Here is a 13,890-nt window from a genome sequence, read left to right as displayed (position 1 = left end):
TTTGCAAATCACAAAACAACTAGTGTACCTACCTACTTATACAGAGTAGACTCGGACTACTATCAATGGTGTAGTGAATACCTGAAGAATGTGAATGGATGAATGCCTGCTTTATTACACACCTATTATATCGCCACGGTATAGCGCTGAAAATAGATATGACACAGGAGGTACAGCCCAGCTGACTTACGTATGCATGGCCAACAATACGGCGATCTAATAACTTAAGCATGAAGACCAATTTGTACGGTAGCACGATAGCCTCACACAGGCTTTGTCGTGCTGACTGTACGGCTGTTTGCTGGCATAAAATAGTAGGACGCTCCCATGGTCCATCTTTATGCCTGTCTCACGTACCTGAACGACTGAGACAGCCACTCAATCCAATCCTGCATGAGTGAGGATGAGCGATCGAAACGTGCGATTCACTGTAGCAAGCGAAGGGCTCTTGTGAAGGGACAACCCGTCAGCTCGACTCTTATCGCGCCGATGGCATACCAGATGAAACCGCGGATTCTGCGCGGACTCGTCCCATTCAGCGTCCTACCGTATTCTGCAATGCAGTTGGTAGATAAAGACGTCACCCGAGGGGCTGAATTTCCCATTTAGGCAAGATGGGCTTCCGAAGTTGGATCTGAACTTACTATGTATCTATCTGTACGCACACCTGGCCAAGAAAGTTGGCATTGCGGTGTGGCAGTGTGTGACTACCATAGCGCCGTTGCATGCGGGTGATGTGACCTAGTTGTGACAAGACTTGTCTGCGCGATAGCTTGCATATCAACCGACTGATATAGAGATGGATGATTCAACATGATGTTCGTGCTTGGCTTATAACGAAGCTAAAAGTGGCAGAACCTCCGGTCAGTTACGCACCAATTCAACAGGCTGATAGATCATGGTAAAGAGTTTAACCAGTGACAACCCAATTTGAATAAGTGCAGTGCATACTCGATTCACGGTCAAGAAAGAAAATCTATTCGCCTAGTCGGCGCATTTATCATGCTGTTGTTGATTGTCAGTCCGTACAATCGAATTATCTCAATTGACACATATTACCTATCTACTCCGTAATCGATAAAGTGCAACGGACTGCTAAGAGCGTTATGGTGGAACCACCCGTAATCGCCCCACGTGACTTTTTGTCGGGCCGTGATGTCTCCGTCGAATTTTGCCATTGAAGCTGGTTACAGCGAAACTAGCATTCGGTCAATTCGCGAGGAGTAGGAGGGTGGAAACGAAGATAACAGCCAGCCCGATTGGAACAACGAAGCGCCTCCAATCCTCCTCCGCACCTTCAGCTCTCTCGTCTCCCGGATTCGCAGTCTCCATTCAATCACAACCAATCCGCCATCATGGAGACACGGCAGGTCCTGCGGCCTCTGGGCAGCCTCTCCCACGCGACCTCCTCCGTCACACGCTCCCCAGCATTCAGATCAACAGCAAGCCGACGGCACCAGTCGACGACCTCGCGGACAAAGAAGATGCTCAAGATCCCGCCGCACCCAGATTTCCTCACCCCGCAATCAGGGCAAAACCACATAATCTACAACCCGCCGGCCGCCGCCCCCTCCGTCTACCACACACCCTTCAAATTCCTGCCCAAGTCGGATCCCCGCCGGCAGGCCAATCTAAGCCAACTCGTCCGCTCCTCGACAGACCTGCACGCGAGCCGGTCGTCCTTACCGCCCGTGTCGCGCGCGACCGAGACCCGCGAGAAGAAGTACAACGTGACGCGGGAGCAGGTCGAGGAGATGCGGCACCTGCGCGCCAGCGACCCCGTGACGTGGAGCGTGCACAAGCTCGCCGAGAAGTTCCAGTGCGGGCCGCTCTTCGTCATGATGTGCTGCAAGGCGAGCCCGGAGCACAAGGAGAAGGAGCGACAGCGTCTCGAGGCTATCAAAGCGCGGTGGGGCGAGGTCAGGACGAAGGCGAGAGGGGAGAGGCAGAAGAGGAAGGTGTTGCTGGCTCAGGGCGCTTTATAGTCGTCTACTAAATTCATATGCGCGAGACAAAGGCTGAACCGATATCTCAATGCTAGTCCTCTAGGATCCGGACTGCGGAGAGAAGATGAGCTGTGCGAATTTACGGAGACAGCTCGGGGGAATCAATGTGTATATCCCGTGAAAATTCCCAGGCGATGGAATAGAGAATATACCGCTCTCTAAGGGGCAAGAGCGAGAGCGAAAGAGGGTGAGCCCTTGGGTTTTATATCTAGGTAAATCTAGGTAAATCCTTCCTCTCAAATGTATATCAAGCTTGTTACGCCAAACATGTCGCAGCGCAACACGATGTCTGGCCACGTGCCAATGGTTGTACTTAATCTCATTGTATAAGACTCAATCAATACAAGACAAAAATTCAAGAAGAAATCGACCCATTGAAAAATGCATGTTTTACCTGAGTATTTCCCTATCCATAAATGACCATATACCTACCTACCTACCTACCTACCTATAATAAAGAATAAAACAAAACGCCAGAGATTCCTACCGCTTCCTTGACCCATGCATATATAGACGTTTCACGTCGATTCAACCATTTTAGCCCCGGAAACATCCTTGGCTCCAGGTATGACTCTCCAGCACCACCCGCACCAACTGCGCTTCCGCCCGGAGACCTCGCGCTCGAGGATCCGACCGCCGTTCCGCTCGTCCTCCCACTCAGGCACACAGGCGCCAACGCGCATCATCCGCACCAGCTTGGTCTTGACGACGCCCCCGATGCCCTCGATCTCGTGGCGCGCGTAGCCCGGGCGCAAGGTGCCGCAGCTCGACACGGCGAAGCCGACGGAGTGCGGCGGGCTGGGCGTGCGGTGGCCCCCGACGCTGTACTCGCTGGCGCTGGCGCTGCTCAGGGGCGAGCCCGTGGTGAACGAGGACGATGGCGACGGCGTCGACGACGGAGACGCCGAGTAGTGGTGCAGCGAGAGCTGGTGCTCTTGCTCCCGCGCGTCGGCTGCGTCGCAGTCTGTTTCTTCGGCGACTTCCCTCGCTCCTAGGCACGCGGCTTCGCGTCCGCAGATGACGCCCCTGTCGCCTTCGCCTATGCCGGTGCCGCCGAGGACTTCGCCGTATTGGTTCCGCCAGCGCCAGATTCTATTGTGGATTGTTAGCTCTGTGTATTGGGCTGATATAAAGATAGGTAGGTAGTAAGGTAAGGTCGGACGAGAGGAGGCAGTAAGATACGTACGACCTGTAGTCTTGGTCTGCGCCGATTATGTTCCGTCCGCATGGGTGGCAGAGCCAGACACAATCGCTTTCGCACGTGCAGATGGCCCGCTGCATCTCATCTGCGACGATCGAGGTGCTGGGCAGCAGGGGCGGGTTCGCCAGCGATGCGAGGGGTGCCTTGGTGCACGGGATGCAGAGCCGGCGGTGTCTCTCGCGGAAGGTCGATGCTCCTGGGGACCGGATGATGCAGTTCTACATTATAAATAACGTGTCAGCTTTAAGTCGAATTTTCATATCATGTTTGAAGAATAGCTCCTAAGAAACCTTCTATCCCCTATTGTTTATGGCCTACCGACTAGAATTGTCGACCGAGATGTCAGTATAGTAGATGGTTCACTTACACGGCAGACGGGCCTGGCGCACCGCCGACATTCGGCCACGAGGTCCCGGGCACAGGTTCCCTTGCGCCTATAACCCTCGCTTATGCTCATATAATGCCAATTCATCTCGTTGTCTTCAGGTTCGAGCGGGGGGTGCTCCTTGTAGCAGTGCATCGTGTGCGTGACCAGGGGCCCGCGGTACTGTAGTAGGTTTGAGCGGATCTGGCGACATGTTCTCGAGAGGTTGTCGAGGGAGTTTAGGTCAAGCCATGCTACGATCGCTATGGCAATGCTGTAATTTTTTACAATTTGTTAGTCGAGTGCTAGTAGTATTTTTTTCTTCTTGTAAATATGCGTGTTGGATCTTGCATCTTGCTACTGATTGGCTTGATTCTCTGCATGGTGATGTTCATGTGCAGCTTCAAATGCAAAGTGTACATAAGTCTCAAATAACCGCAAATGCTTGAACAAGACGTAATGAAGATCTTAAACACATGGCGAAATGAAGTCTAGAACAATTTACGTACGGATAACACGCGAGGGCCTCTGTCATTCGCGTCCTGTTCGAATTCTCAGACATGCCCTTATCGGCAGCGGAATCCCGGGTGTCGTCATCGACAACCGAGCTGTCCCGAGCTTGTGCATTGGTATTCACAGCGGCGAGGAGTTCTTGTTGAAGTTGCAGCTTGGTCCTTTCATTGTTCCATTCGCCATACGCGCCTACTGGCTGTGTCTGAGGAGGTTCAGATTCCTCGTCTAGATCTACAATGATCGCCATCACTGCCGGCTGATCAAGCAGTTCGGATGTCTGAAACGGGTTGACGTATGCAGGCAGTACTGCAGATAATGAGTCCCCCGATAAGGGAGGCTAGGCCGACCACGGAGCTGCTTGGAATGGATGGACTGCGCTGGAAAAGGAAAAGGATGATAATAATCTCTGGCTTCCAATAAACGAACATTAAGGAATTTACCTCCAGATCACTGAAAGAAAGCCACGAGACAACGAGATTGGGCGCGAAATGTATTAATAGAAGCTCGAGGTCTTGGAGTTAGCGAGGCACGTAGCAAGCATTGCTCCACGGCATTGCATCCCCGAAGTGCGGCCTGTCGGCGTCGCATGGAGCAGAGCCATGGAGCGAAGGATGGGTCGGCCCCCGTCGCATAATAGATGAATGACTGCATACATCACATCACACCTGGGCACACTCTTTAGTCTATCTACAGTACCTACTACGGTACATATTTATACCTATGTAAGTACTGCACTGCCTCCCACGCGAGACACGGTACGAACCTGTCCCCTCTACTATACGGTATCTACCTAGGCATCTCCACCGTCACAGACCCGTCAGTCGTGTCAGGTTTTGGTCCTACTTCTCCCTACTCTAACCACTTCATTCGCAGCTCGTAAGAAGAGACCACTATAAGTAAGGAGACGGCGGCAACTTGTGGGGTAGGTAGTGTCGCAGTTATTAGTTCCGGTTAGGTAACAGGTGTAGCTGCCACGCGGGGATTAGGTAATACTACCACAGTACCCCAACCCTACAGTAGTATCGCCGGCTGACGAGAATTGGGGTACCGGTAACCTAGGCATATGAACGATGGATGGGTGTTGGCATACCTAGGCTTCCCAGAGATCCGTTCTGCCAATTCCACAGGTTGACTTGTCTGTTGAGATTGAACCATGCTAGACTTAAATATAAGTGATGCTCAATTGGAATCAGAACGCTAGAAACCTCGGGAGTTACTGGGATTACATACCCAAGATAATGGGCCCTCTTGTTTCATGCGATTATGGTCTGGAAGATTGTCAAGTATGAACAATGTGAGCTGAGAGCTGAAAGCTAAAGCAAACACCACAGCTAGGTATGTCAAATCCACACCGCTGTTGTTAGACTACCTTAGCTGATATAAAAGCACCAGTTTAGTGACTCTGGGTATATCCCTACTGTACTGCAACACCAAACGCCACAAAACCCAGTCAATATGGAATGATGACTCCGGAAATTGGAAGTCCGACACCCCAGACTTCCGTTCAAATGCCCAGGGCACTATCGCGCCTTATCGCGCCTTGTTACCATGATTGGGCTCACGATAACATGAGCTTAGACTCAGTATGACTACGGCATTAGTTCGTTGATAGCTTCCCAGAGCCCTCCCTTTTGATAGGCGGATCCAGGCGATGGTCCAGGTGGCCACTTCCGTAGGTCGGTTATATCAATCTTCTTAATGGCCTCTGCGACTGACCTACACGGCATACCTGTTAATATGCAGACAAGTGAAATAAATGATTGCTGAGAATACCATACCCAAGTGTTCCGTGTATAAGAAAGCCTTGCAATTCCATTTCTTCGGCAATCTCAAGTTGGTGGTTGTCCATAAGCTCAGGATTTGGAACGGCGATCAGCTTTGAGTCGAACTCAAGTGCTCCAATGATGCTACCAGATCCTAGCGTAAAGAGTGAGCTACTTCAACGCCGACAATTGTAGGAGGTTGGAACGGACCTGCATGCGAGATAATCACTCCACGGTCTCGTTGGCTATTACTGTTGCCATATTCGCCACGGGAAGCTAGTGCAAAATACTTGTTGAGATCGGGGGCATAGGAAAAGGCGGTAATTTCTATGCCATACGACTCTTGGCTATTATCTGGCGTAATGGTTAGGAAATAATCCAGATCAGGGCCGCATTGGACGATGAGGTCCGTGAAATTGCGGGACTGGAGTGTCGTGAGGAATTTAGGAGAGACTACTTCTTGAAGAAGGCCCCGAAAACCGGCAGTGGCACCGATGGTCACAAATGCGGCTCGTGAGACTCTATTACGTGATCTTTGCGAGTGAATTCCCGGCATGTTGTATGATGATTTGGGATGCAGGCTGTCCTGAGCTTTTTGAGAAGGGGCAGGGCTGAAGCTAGCCAGTCAGTTTAACCGTCAATTTAGTCGTTTGCTTGACTTTCCCAATACTGCCTCAGTCCGAGATGATGTGTTCTAATCTCTGCTATAATTCGTGCGGCCAGAGATGGAGATTATTAAGGAAATACACCGATATCGCCTCTAGTCGAGCGCATCACGATTTGCGAAATTGACGATCTTCGTAAGGTATTGAAGCTACTGTATGAAGCTATTGTACCATTACTAATTAGTAGCAAGCTTAGAAACTTGGACGTTGAGCGCCAGCAGCCCATGCCGCCAAGAATTAGGGCAGTTACTGATAGGATAGCGCCTCAGCCAATCAGATTTTATTTTTCCTTCTTCCCCATCTCCACTAAATTTTGTCTGCGCCAACACTCGAACTTCAAGTTGTGCCTCGCAGCGAGGGGAATACCGGATTGAGCCTCGATTTATCGTCTGTACGATTGCACACAGAGACCATTGACGCAGCATGGCTTCTGCAGTGCAATCGGTGCGACTCTGTCTACGTGCCGCACGCCGGCGAGCTGCCGCACCAGCCACTGCCACACCACGCCGGCAGTACCTCGCCGTTCGCACCTTTTCCTCGACTCCTTTCCAGCGTCAACCTGCGACTCGGAAGGATGAGGACGATATAAACGAGCTGGAGAGGGAGATACAAGAAATAGATGAGGCGGACGAGATTGACCCTGTTGAATATGAACGCGCCCTCTCAGAACTTGCACGAGACAGGGGTTTCCAAAATGCCACCACCGCCGCGGAGCGTGCCGCCAACAACATGGGTGAAGTAATGACTGAAGCCATGCGACTCCCGAGGCTCCAGGGCAAACTATTCTGGGCTGAGGAAGAACCTGATCAAGACCTTATCGACGACGAACTAGATGTCGACAAATTCGACGAGGATGATATCATGGCTATGGCACATGGCAAATTCGAGGAATTCCGCGAATACCGCGAGTATGCCCGTATCGCTGCGTGGCAGATGCCTCTTCTCTCCAGTAAGGGCCTCGCTTACGCTTCTATGATCTCCTAGTTGCTCATAATGCTTGCAGAGTTAGCGACTCCTTTCGAACCACCGACCGCCCAAGAACCATTGCGATTCCGTTATACCAGCTATATGGGAGAATTTCATCCTGCAGAGAAAAAGGTCGTGGTGGAATTCTCTCCAAGAGATATGCCTTTGACTGAGGCGCAGCAACAGAAGCTCAGGAAACTGCTGGGCCCGCGGTTGAATCCTGAGACCGACATTGCGAAGATGAGCTGTGAACAGTTTGAACACCAGGCGCAGAATAAGAGGTACCTCGGTGACGTTGTCAACAAGCTTGTGGCACAGGCAAAGGTAAGTCTATATGTGCAAATATACGTCGTGACCCACCAATCAACTTATTAACCGAACGACTCCAGGACCCTACGGACATGTTCGAAGATGTACCTCTCGACACGAGGCACCACACATTTAAAGTAAAGCCCAAGTTCCCTAAGGAATGGCGGCTGACAGAGGAGCGACGACAGTTCCTGGAGGAGTCAAGGCAGCAAGCCCTGCTGCTCGATCAAAAGAAGGAAGAGGAGGGTACCTTGGTCAACGGCGCGGAGAGGATTGAAGAGGTCTATAACCCTCCCAAAACTGAAAAAATTCCCGAAATGGCTGAAACGGCCAATGCTCGTCTTCGCAGTTTCTTGTCGCCGCCTCCACTGAGGAGACATCAGCACCCACCTTTAGGACGCTAGATGTATAAATCTATATACTATGTGTAGTACTATCATGTAGAAATAGACTGGCTCCAATCCGAGGAGTCTTGATGATGAAATGTAGTCAACGTCAAGAAACAGCGTCGAGTCTTGTACACTCTTGAACAGTTCTATAGGAGAGTCAACTGTACATATACATGGTGTCTATGAAATGGTTTCTTCTCCTACGGGAATGCCGAGTTTAGCTATCTTACCGCTACCAAGCACTCCTGGCTAGTTGGGGAGATATGATCACGATTAAATAGCAGATATATCTCATCTAGCTACTGGACCGGACATGCCTCACAATCTAAACAGAGTCATTCACAAAATACTCTCAATGGTACCTATTCAATATCATCCATTTTTACTGTAGCCGAAGATATCCTCAACGAGTGGGATGGGGAATTCTCGAAACGCTGTGTAATAGGAGGACTCTCTACGAGCTAATAAAGATATAATTTTCAATTGCGGCATAATAAAACAAATCGAAGCCATCCGCATCTAAGAAATTCAGTAGCTCGGTGGTAGAGTAATCGGTAAGTCATGGGTTCAATTCCCATCCGGTTATTTGGCTTCACGTTTTACTTCTACCTTGTTTGTTATGTTTTGTTTCTGTTGCATTGTAAACGCCTAGCGCATTCATATCCAAGTAGAAAGCTATTCAGCCCTCCCTTTTCTAGACTTACTGGAAGCCGCCAACGTCCAAAGGATGGGATCCCAAGTGGTCTATGTGGACTTCACTAGTATTGTGAATAGCTTCAACTTCAACATCTACCATCACCCCCTTGTTGTAAGCGGTGATATACGAAGAATCGTTGTGTGTTGACTGTATTCTACTAGTCCCGTAATTTCTGGTTGTACATCTCGAACTCGCGCACTCGGGGAGTCATCTCATAAATGAAAACAAGCTTTATCTTTTCAGGATAGCGGATTCACCTCATTGCCATATCTCTTACAGAGCCTTCCAATGTAGTTCACATTGTATGTCTAGCACTAAGGTTCGACTGACCTGGAGTAAATGACATGATAAATACTTTGATAGCGGCATATTCAGTATTTTCACGAAACTGTATCATAGCTAGTAGGTATTCATAGAGGCATAAATGCTATCATTCTGTATAATGTACAAGAGGATATGGATCCCTGCCTAGCTGTTAAAGGTGAATATCTACTGACCTAGGTAGGCAAGCGATTATATAGGTATCTTCGAAGCGAGACCTCTGAGTGTATCTCATTGCTAATGAAGGCTCTAGGTATTAAACATTTCTACATGTTTGTGCCCATTGCTAAGTATCTACGTACCTGCCTCCTATTGGCTACAATGATGTGGAAGGTGCCACGCACAGACCACTCGCAATGAGCAAACAGTCAATTTACTGCCGTGTCCCACCGCCCTAGGCTCCCCTCCAGACATCTATAAATGCCCGCTCTGCCCCCCAGACTTTGGACTTTTCTTCTTTTCTTCTTCAGCTCTCTTTGCCTTTTGGCTTAGATCAAGTGTAGTATCTGTTCTTTTCAGTTTAATCTCTGAAAGAGTCCTACTTGGACTCAATCGTGATTATTCTAATTTTTCTCTCCCGGGAGCGCGTCCTCTGTGCTTGCGCATGATCGCTCCCACCGTGTCCCTGGTATTACACTGCCTCCAGGCGACGCAAACCCTCTTTACCACTTTTCATTGCAATCTGCAGCTTGTCTGTGGATGTGAAGAAGAGTCGACTGTCGCTAGGACGTGGAGGTGAGAGGTGGTTGCTTAGGGCTTGGCCCTGTTGTACTTTGGAATTGTTGCCTAAAACGAGTTCTGAGTCTTGGGCTTTGTGATGTTGGATGCGATTGGATTGTCAAGCTGCGTCTCTGGATTCATTATCAACACCGAATAGCACCTTAGTATAACTACTTATGACCAAACATGTCGCGATGGCCTGCCACCTATCATGCGTGATCGTGGTATGCATATGACTCACTCATGCGCGAAAAGCAGCACAGGTGGCTTGTCCGCGACCTCGACATGAGTTGTTTGTTTACCGTATGTCAAATGGGAGAAGCATAGTTGACTTAATTATCTACCTACATAGATTCCCTATGCAGGCACAACACTTGTACCTATGCGCCTGATATGATGTTTCATCGCTGTATCTTAGGTATCGCATTGTGTCATTATGAGCAGTAGCGAGTAATTCGTGCGTGTACCTACATCTAGAGCCTCGATTACAATCGTGGTAATGGGCTATACTACCTCGCCACAAACTCTCAACATCAACAATTTGCATCTATTTACGTGCTTAAGTGTGTGGCTCAATTACTATAAAGAGACCTGTTCGTATCCCAACATCACGTGCACAGTGTCCCGTGTCCAAGTGGCACTATGGAGCAACGATTGTAAGTACTATGAGCTCAATATTCAAGGTAGATAGCCGGAAACTTCGAGATACCGTGCCGTTATAGTTCCGCGCACCCCAGGGCCGAGTTCGATACAGCACAATTGATACAATGAAGCACCCAGACAGGATTACTCCACTAGAGTCGTTGAGAAAGCGGGCTTTGATAGCCGTTATAGGTTGTCTAGGTAGCGTGCTGCGCTATTGCTATTCATCGTATCGAGTCAGACAACCTGAGGTTCTCTTGAGCTTGAGCTCATCAGTCGGACAGCTACAACTCTAACAATCACAATGGAAATCATAGTCTGAAAATGGTTTTAACATTGGGCCTGAGTTGATTAAGAGATATTGCCGATACAATAGGAAACTTTTGAATACAGGGCTCAATTGTCGCTCGTGCATGTAGGAATAGAAAGAAACTCATCTTGCGAGACTTCGTCGTTCCTTCTTTGCTCCCTAAGCATATGAGATTCGTGAGACCTGCGTCTCGTTTCCCGAGCTTTCTCTCACATTTTCAAAAAGGGCTAGAAACCCTTGTGCGCTGTACTGATTGACAAAGAAATTATATTTCACCTCGTAGTCTCGCAATTGTTTACAAACTTCATCAACTAGCCGTAAGTTCTGGGAGCTAAGGCTTGCGCCGCTTTTGATGAAAACTGCAGTGGTTTCGAAATATCCATCAAGGGTAGGCCGATCAACTTTTTCCTGTAGCCAACGTCTCCATGGTGTTGTTTGCAATCCCTCGTCGTCTATGTAAGGCTCGTTCGGCTGGCACCCTTCACATAGGAGGAGCTGGATGATATTGTAATGATGTGGGAGCCTAGGTCCTTTAAATTTCCATAGTTCTAGGTGGAATGGACGGCAGATAGCATAATATAATAGGGGAAATCCAGTGTGGGCGGCACGGTAGCGATTAAGTAAATACTTGATGCAGTTGTACAAACTCATCTCGATGGCCAGGATGAGTGGTGTTATATGTGGCCGTTGAATCCTTTGGGTGGACTGCAATAAGGTTGTTATAGCCTCTTCGAGTCTCGATAGAACAATCGAATCTTCGTCTCCCATTGCGTTGTCAGAGTCATATGCATCGCTCACAGCCAATTTGATTGGGTCAGAAACATGCGGGCTTTGCTTGGGCTTCGGCCTGTCTTGTATGACTATGAGAACTAGCTGTAAACACATAATTGTTATGACGGCATTTGCATTGAATGCGGCGTCCTCGATATGAAGGCACTTGTGTCTCCAAGTTTCTGGTTTGTCCAGGAATTCAAACAAAGCTCGGTGTATGAATATGACAGTAGAATCGACCTCGGAATCATGTTTGTCTGTTGATTCACACAGGCAATGGTCACAGTGCACCTGCTTTTGGATTTCTAGAAGTCCGCCGCATCGACTACGGAGTCGCCCTTCCGTCGGCGCGCATATTGCACGCCGCTCTTCTTGCATTGGCACTTGGAATAGTCTGGTTCTCTCGAAACTCAGACCGAAATTATCTATCATTGCCCACGCAAGCGTATATATCGGTCGTTTATAGAGGGCGTGTTGTTGGTAACAGACCTTCAACATCTTCGCCATTTGATCGTGATACCGTGGCTCGACTCGGTTTAACATGAATATAAAGAGGTCTTCCAGCTCTGGTGGCAACTCGTTCACGCGTTGTTTGAGCTCCTGAATATTGTCGCACGCAGCAAAGCCTTCGATGACTGATCGACATGCTAAGACGACCCACAAGAAGACGCCAGATGCTTTATTGATCAGTTCGTCTATTATAGATGCTGTGCCGGTAGGATCTGAGACGCCTAGGTTCTGCATGTAAGAATGGAAGCCAACGGTGGATTGGATATAACTAGTGATGTCGCCTTGTGTGAGGTCCTGAAGTCGAAGATTGGGGTATTCAGCGAATTCGAATACGCACGATGGGATTGGTCTACTAGATACAACGACCTTCATCTTTGAGTTCCGAGAGATTCTCCGCAGTAAATCAGCTCCTTCAGAGTGATTATCACTGAACTCGTCGAGGCCATCTATGAAGAAGCAAAACGAACCGTCCAGGTCTTCGCGAGAAGATAGTTTCTGCATAGCAGACTTCAGTTCGACATCCGTGGGCGGTTCACGATTTCCACTGCCCCGCCGTCGGACGTCTTGCCACATCGCAGGCATCAGTTCAGGCACCAGATGACGCTGCACATTCAAGATCTGGTATAGAATGGCTCTTGATAAGCCGGCCAAAGACTTTTGCTCAGCTGTACCAAAGTTCCAGATAAAGAATGATCCAACAGTCAGTGGGATTGCACCTGCCCATTTTGACAGAAGCTCGACCGTCCTGTGATGCTGACATAGGTACTTCATCAATGTAGATTTGCCGCTACCCGCCTTTCCTGAAATCCAGTATAGTCCATTCCCAGACTCCAGCCAAGAGGGTAAGTCATCCCACTTGACTCTTTCATTCCGACTTCTAGAGTCTTCCGGACGTTCTAGAGCCCAGTGAAATGTTTCTTGATGTGCTTCTTTGACAGCGTACCTCCTGTGATCCAGGCTGCGAAACCATATAGCATCCAGAATGTCTTGCACATGCAGGTCACTTAACAATTGTGCAGCAGCCACTGCCATGTGTTTCTTACCCTCGACTGTTGAATCATATATCAGAGCCAGGGTTTTTGTATCTTTCAGCTGTGGCATGTCGTCTTTTCCTGACAACATGATATTGCTCTGCTGACTTATATGGTCCGTCTCGGGCACCAACTGGTATAGGTCAGATATGAAGCCGGAGAGCTCTAGCACAAGCTTTTCAAACTTCTCCTTGTCTGAAATGATCCAAAGCATCTTCTTCGACACTGAGGCCATCTTCCATTTCTCTGCAACGTCGACCTTTAGTTTATCGAAGTCGCGATTGAACTGTTGCATATAAGATGAAGCAACACGGCCTACACGTGATTGGAGATCTGGTGAACTAGAGCTAAGTGATGAGCTTATTACTTTTACTTCGTAACGTTGCTTTAAGAGACTTATTTCATTCAACAGATGCCGAATCGCCTGCAGAGCTCGAGATATTGCCGATTGGGTGTCTATAGCGTCTAGTCGCTTGTCGTAATCTGGATAGGTGAGACGTACGTGTTTGGCCCATTGGAGAAGAAGCGCTTGCTGCAAAATTAGCTTTGTCTCAATACTGTCACGATCACGGCCGAAAGAATTGTAAGATGAGAAAAATGAGAAAATGTCAACGCAGTTCTTGAAGGTGCCAAGTAGGCCAACCACACCAAGTGCTAAACCCACGGCTTCAGCCATGAAGACGGATATGTCGATTCCCAAAAGTTTAGTTGT

The 13,890-nt window shown here is 48.8% G+C and overlaps 5 protein-coding genes across 5 annotated transcripts; 2 read left to right on the top strand and 3 right to left on the bottom strand.

Moving 5' to 3' along the window:
• The first annotated feature begins 850 nt into the window (after window positions 1-850).
• On the top strand, window positions 851-2,379 carry F5B22DRAFT_594134 (mitochondrial ribosomal protein subunit L20-domain-containing protein). Its single transcript, XM_047974029.1, has one exon. It carries the CDS (start codon window positions 1,356-1,358, stop codon window positions 1,983-1,985), a length of 630 nt encoding a protein of 209 aa, XP_047833820.1. The 5' UTR covers window positions 851-1,355; the 3' UTR covers window positions 1,986-2,379.
• On the bottom strand, window positions 2,255-4,431 carry F5B22DRAFT_502789 (uncharacterized protein). The gene is made up of 4 exons (XM_047972469.1): window positions 4,081-4,431; window positions 3,575-3,845; window positions 3,193-3,425; window positions 2,255-3,098 (listed from the first exon to the last, which is right to left on the bottom strand). The coding sequence occupies exons 1-4, from the start codon at window positions 4,329-4,331 to the stop codon at window positions 2,525-2,527; spliced, it is 1,329 nt and encodes a 442-aa protein (XP_047833819.1). The 5' UTR covers window positions 4,332-4,431; the 3' UTR covers window positions 2,255-2,524.
• A 1,242-nt stretch (window positions 4,432-5,673) lies between these two features.
• F5B22DRAFT_661188 (uncharacterized protein) lies at window positions 5,674-6,712 on the bottom strand (the record flags this gene model as incomplete). Its single annotated transcript, XM_047980350.1, has 3 exons — window positions 6,058-6,712; window positions 5,863-6,001; window positions 5,674-5,800 (listed from the first exon to the last, which is right to left on the bottom strand). Exons 1-3 carry the CDS (start codon window positions 6,401-6,403, stop codon window positions 5,674-5,676), a joined length of 612 nt encoding a protein of 203 aa, XP_047833818.1. The 5' UTR covers window positions 6,404-6,712.
• A 107-nt stretch (window positions 6,713-6,819) lies between these two features.
• On the top strand, window positions 6,820-8,706 carry F5B22DRAFT_594123 (mitochondrial ribosomal subunit protein-domain-containing protein). Its single transcript, XM_047974028.1, has 3 exons — window positions 6,820-7,461; window positions 7,516-7,802; window positions 7,868-8,706. The coding sequence occupies exons 1-3, from the start codon at window positions 6,936-6,938 to the stop codon at window positions 8,189-8,191; spliced, it is 1,137 nt and encodes a 378-aa protein (XP_047833817.1). The 5' UTR covers window positions 6,820-6,935; the 3' UTR covers window positions 8,192-8,706.
• A 1,003-nt stretch (window positions 8,707-9,709) lies between these two features.
• Window positions 9,710-13,854, bottom strand: F5B22DRAFT_634237 (prion-inhibition and propagation-domain-containing protein; the record flags this gene model as incomplete). The annotated part of the gene is made up of 3 exons (XM_047976950.1): window positions 9,710-9,721; window positions 11,269-11,493; window positions 11,614-13,854. The coding sequence occupies 3 exons, from the start codon at window positions 13,852-13,854 to the stop codon at window positions 9,710-9,712; spliced, it is 2,478 nt and encodes an 825-aa protein (XP_047833816.1).
• Between the last annotated feature and the right edge of the window lie 36 nt (window positions 13,855-13,890).

Source organism: Xylaria bambusicola, assembly GCF_022495145.1.
Source record: "Xylaria bambusicola strain CBS 139988 unplaced genomic scaffold F5B22scaffold_7, whole genome shotgun sequence".
NCBI classification, from domain to species: domain Eukaryota; kingdom Fungi; phylum Ascomycota; class Sordariomycetes; order Xylariales; family Xylariaceae; genus Xylaria; species Xylaria bambusicola.
The sequence above is the reverse complement of the archived record's forward strand: the minus strand, read 5'-3'. Positions and strand labels throughout refer to the sequence as shown.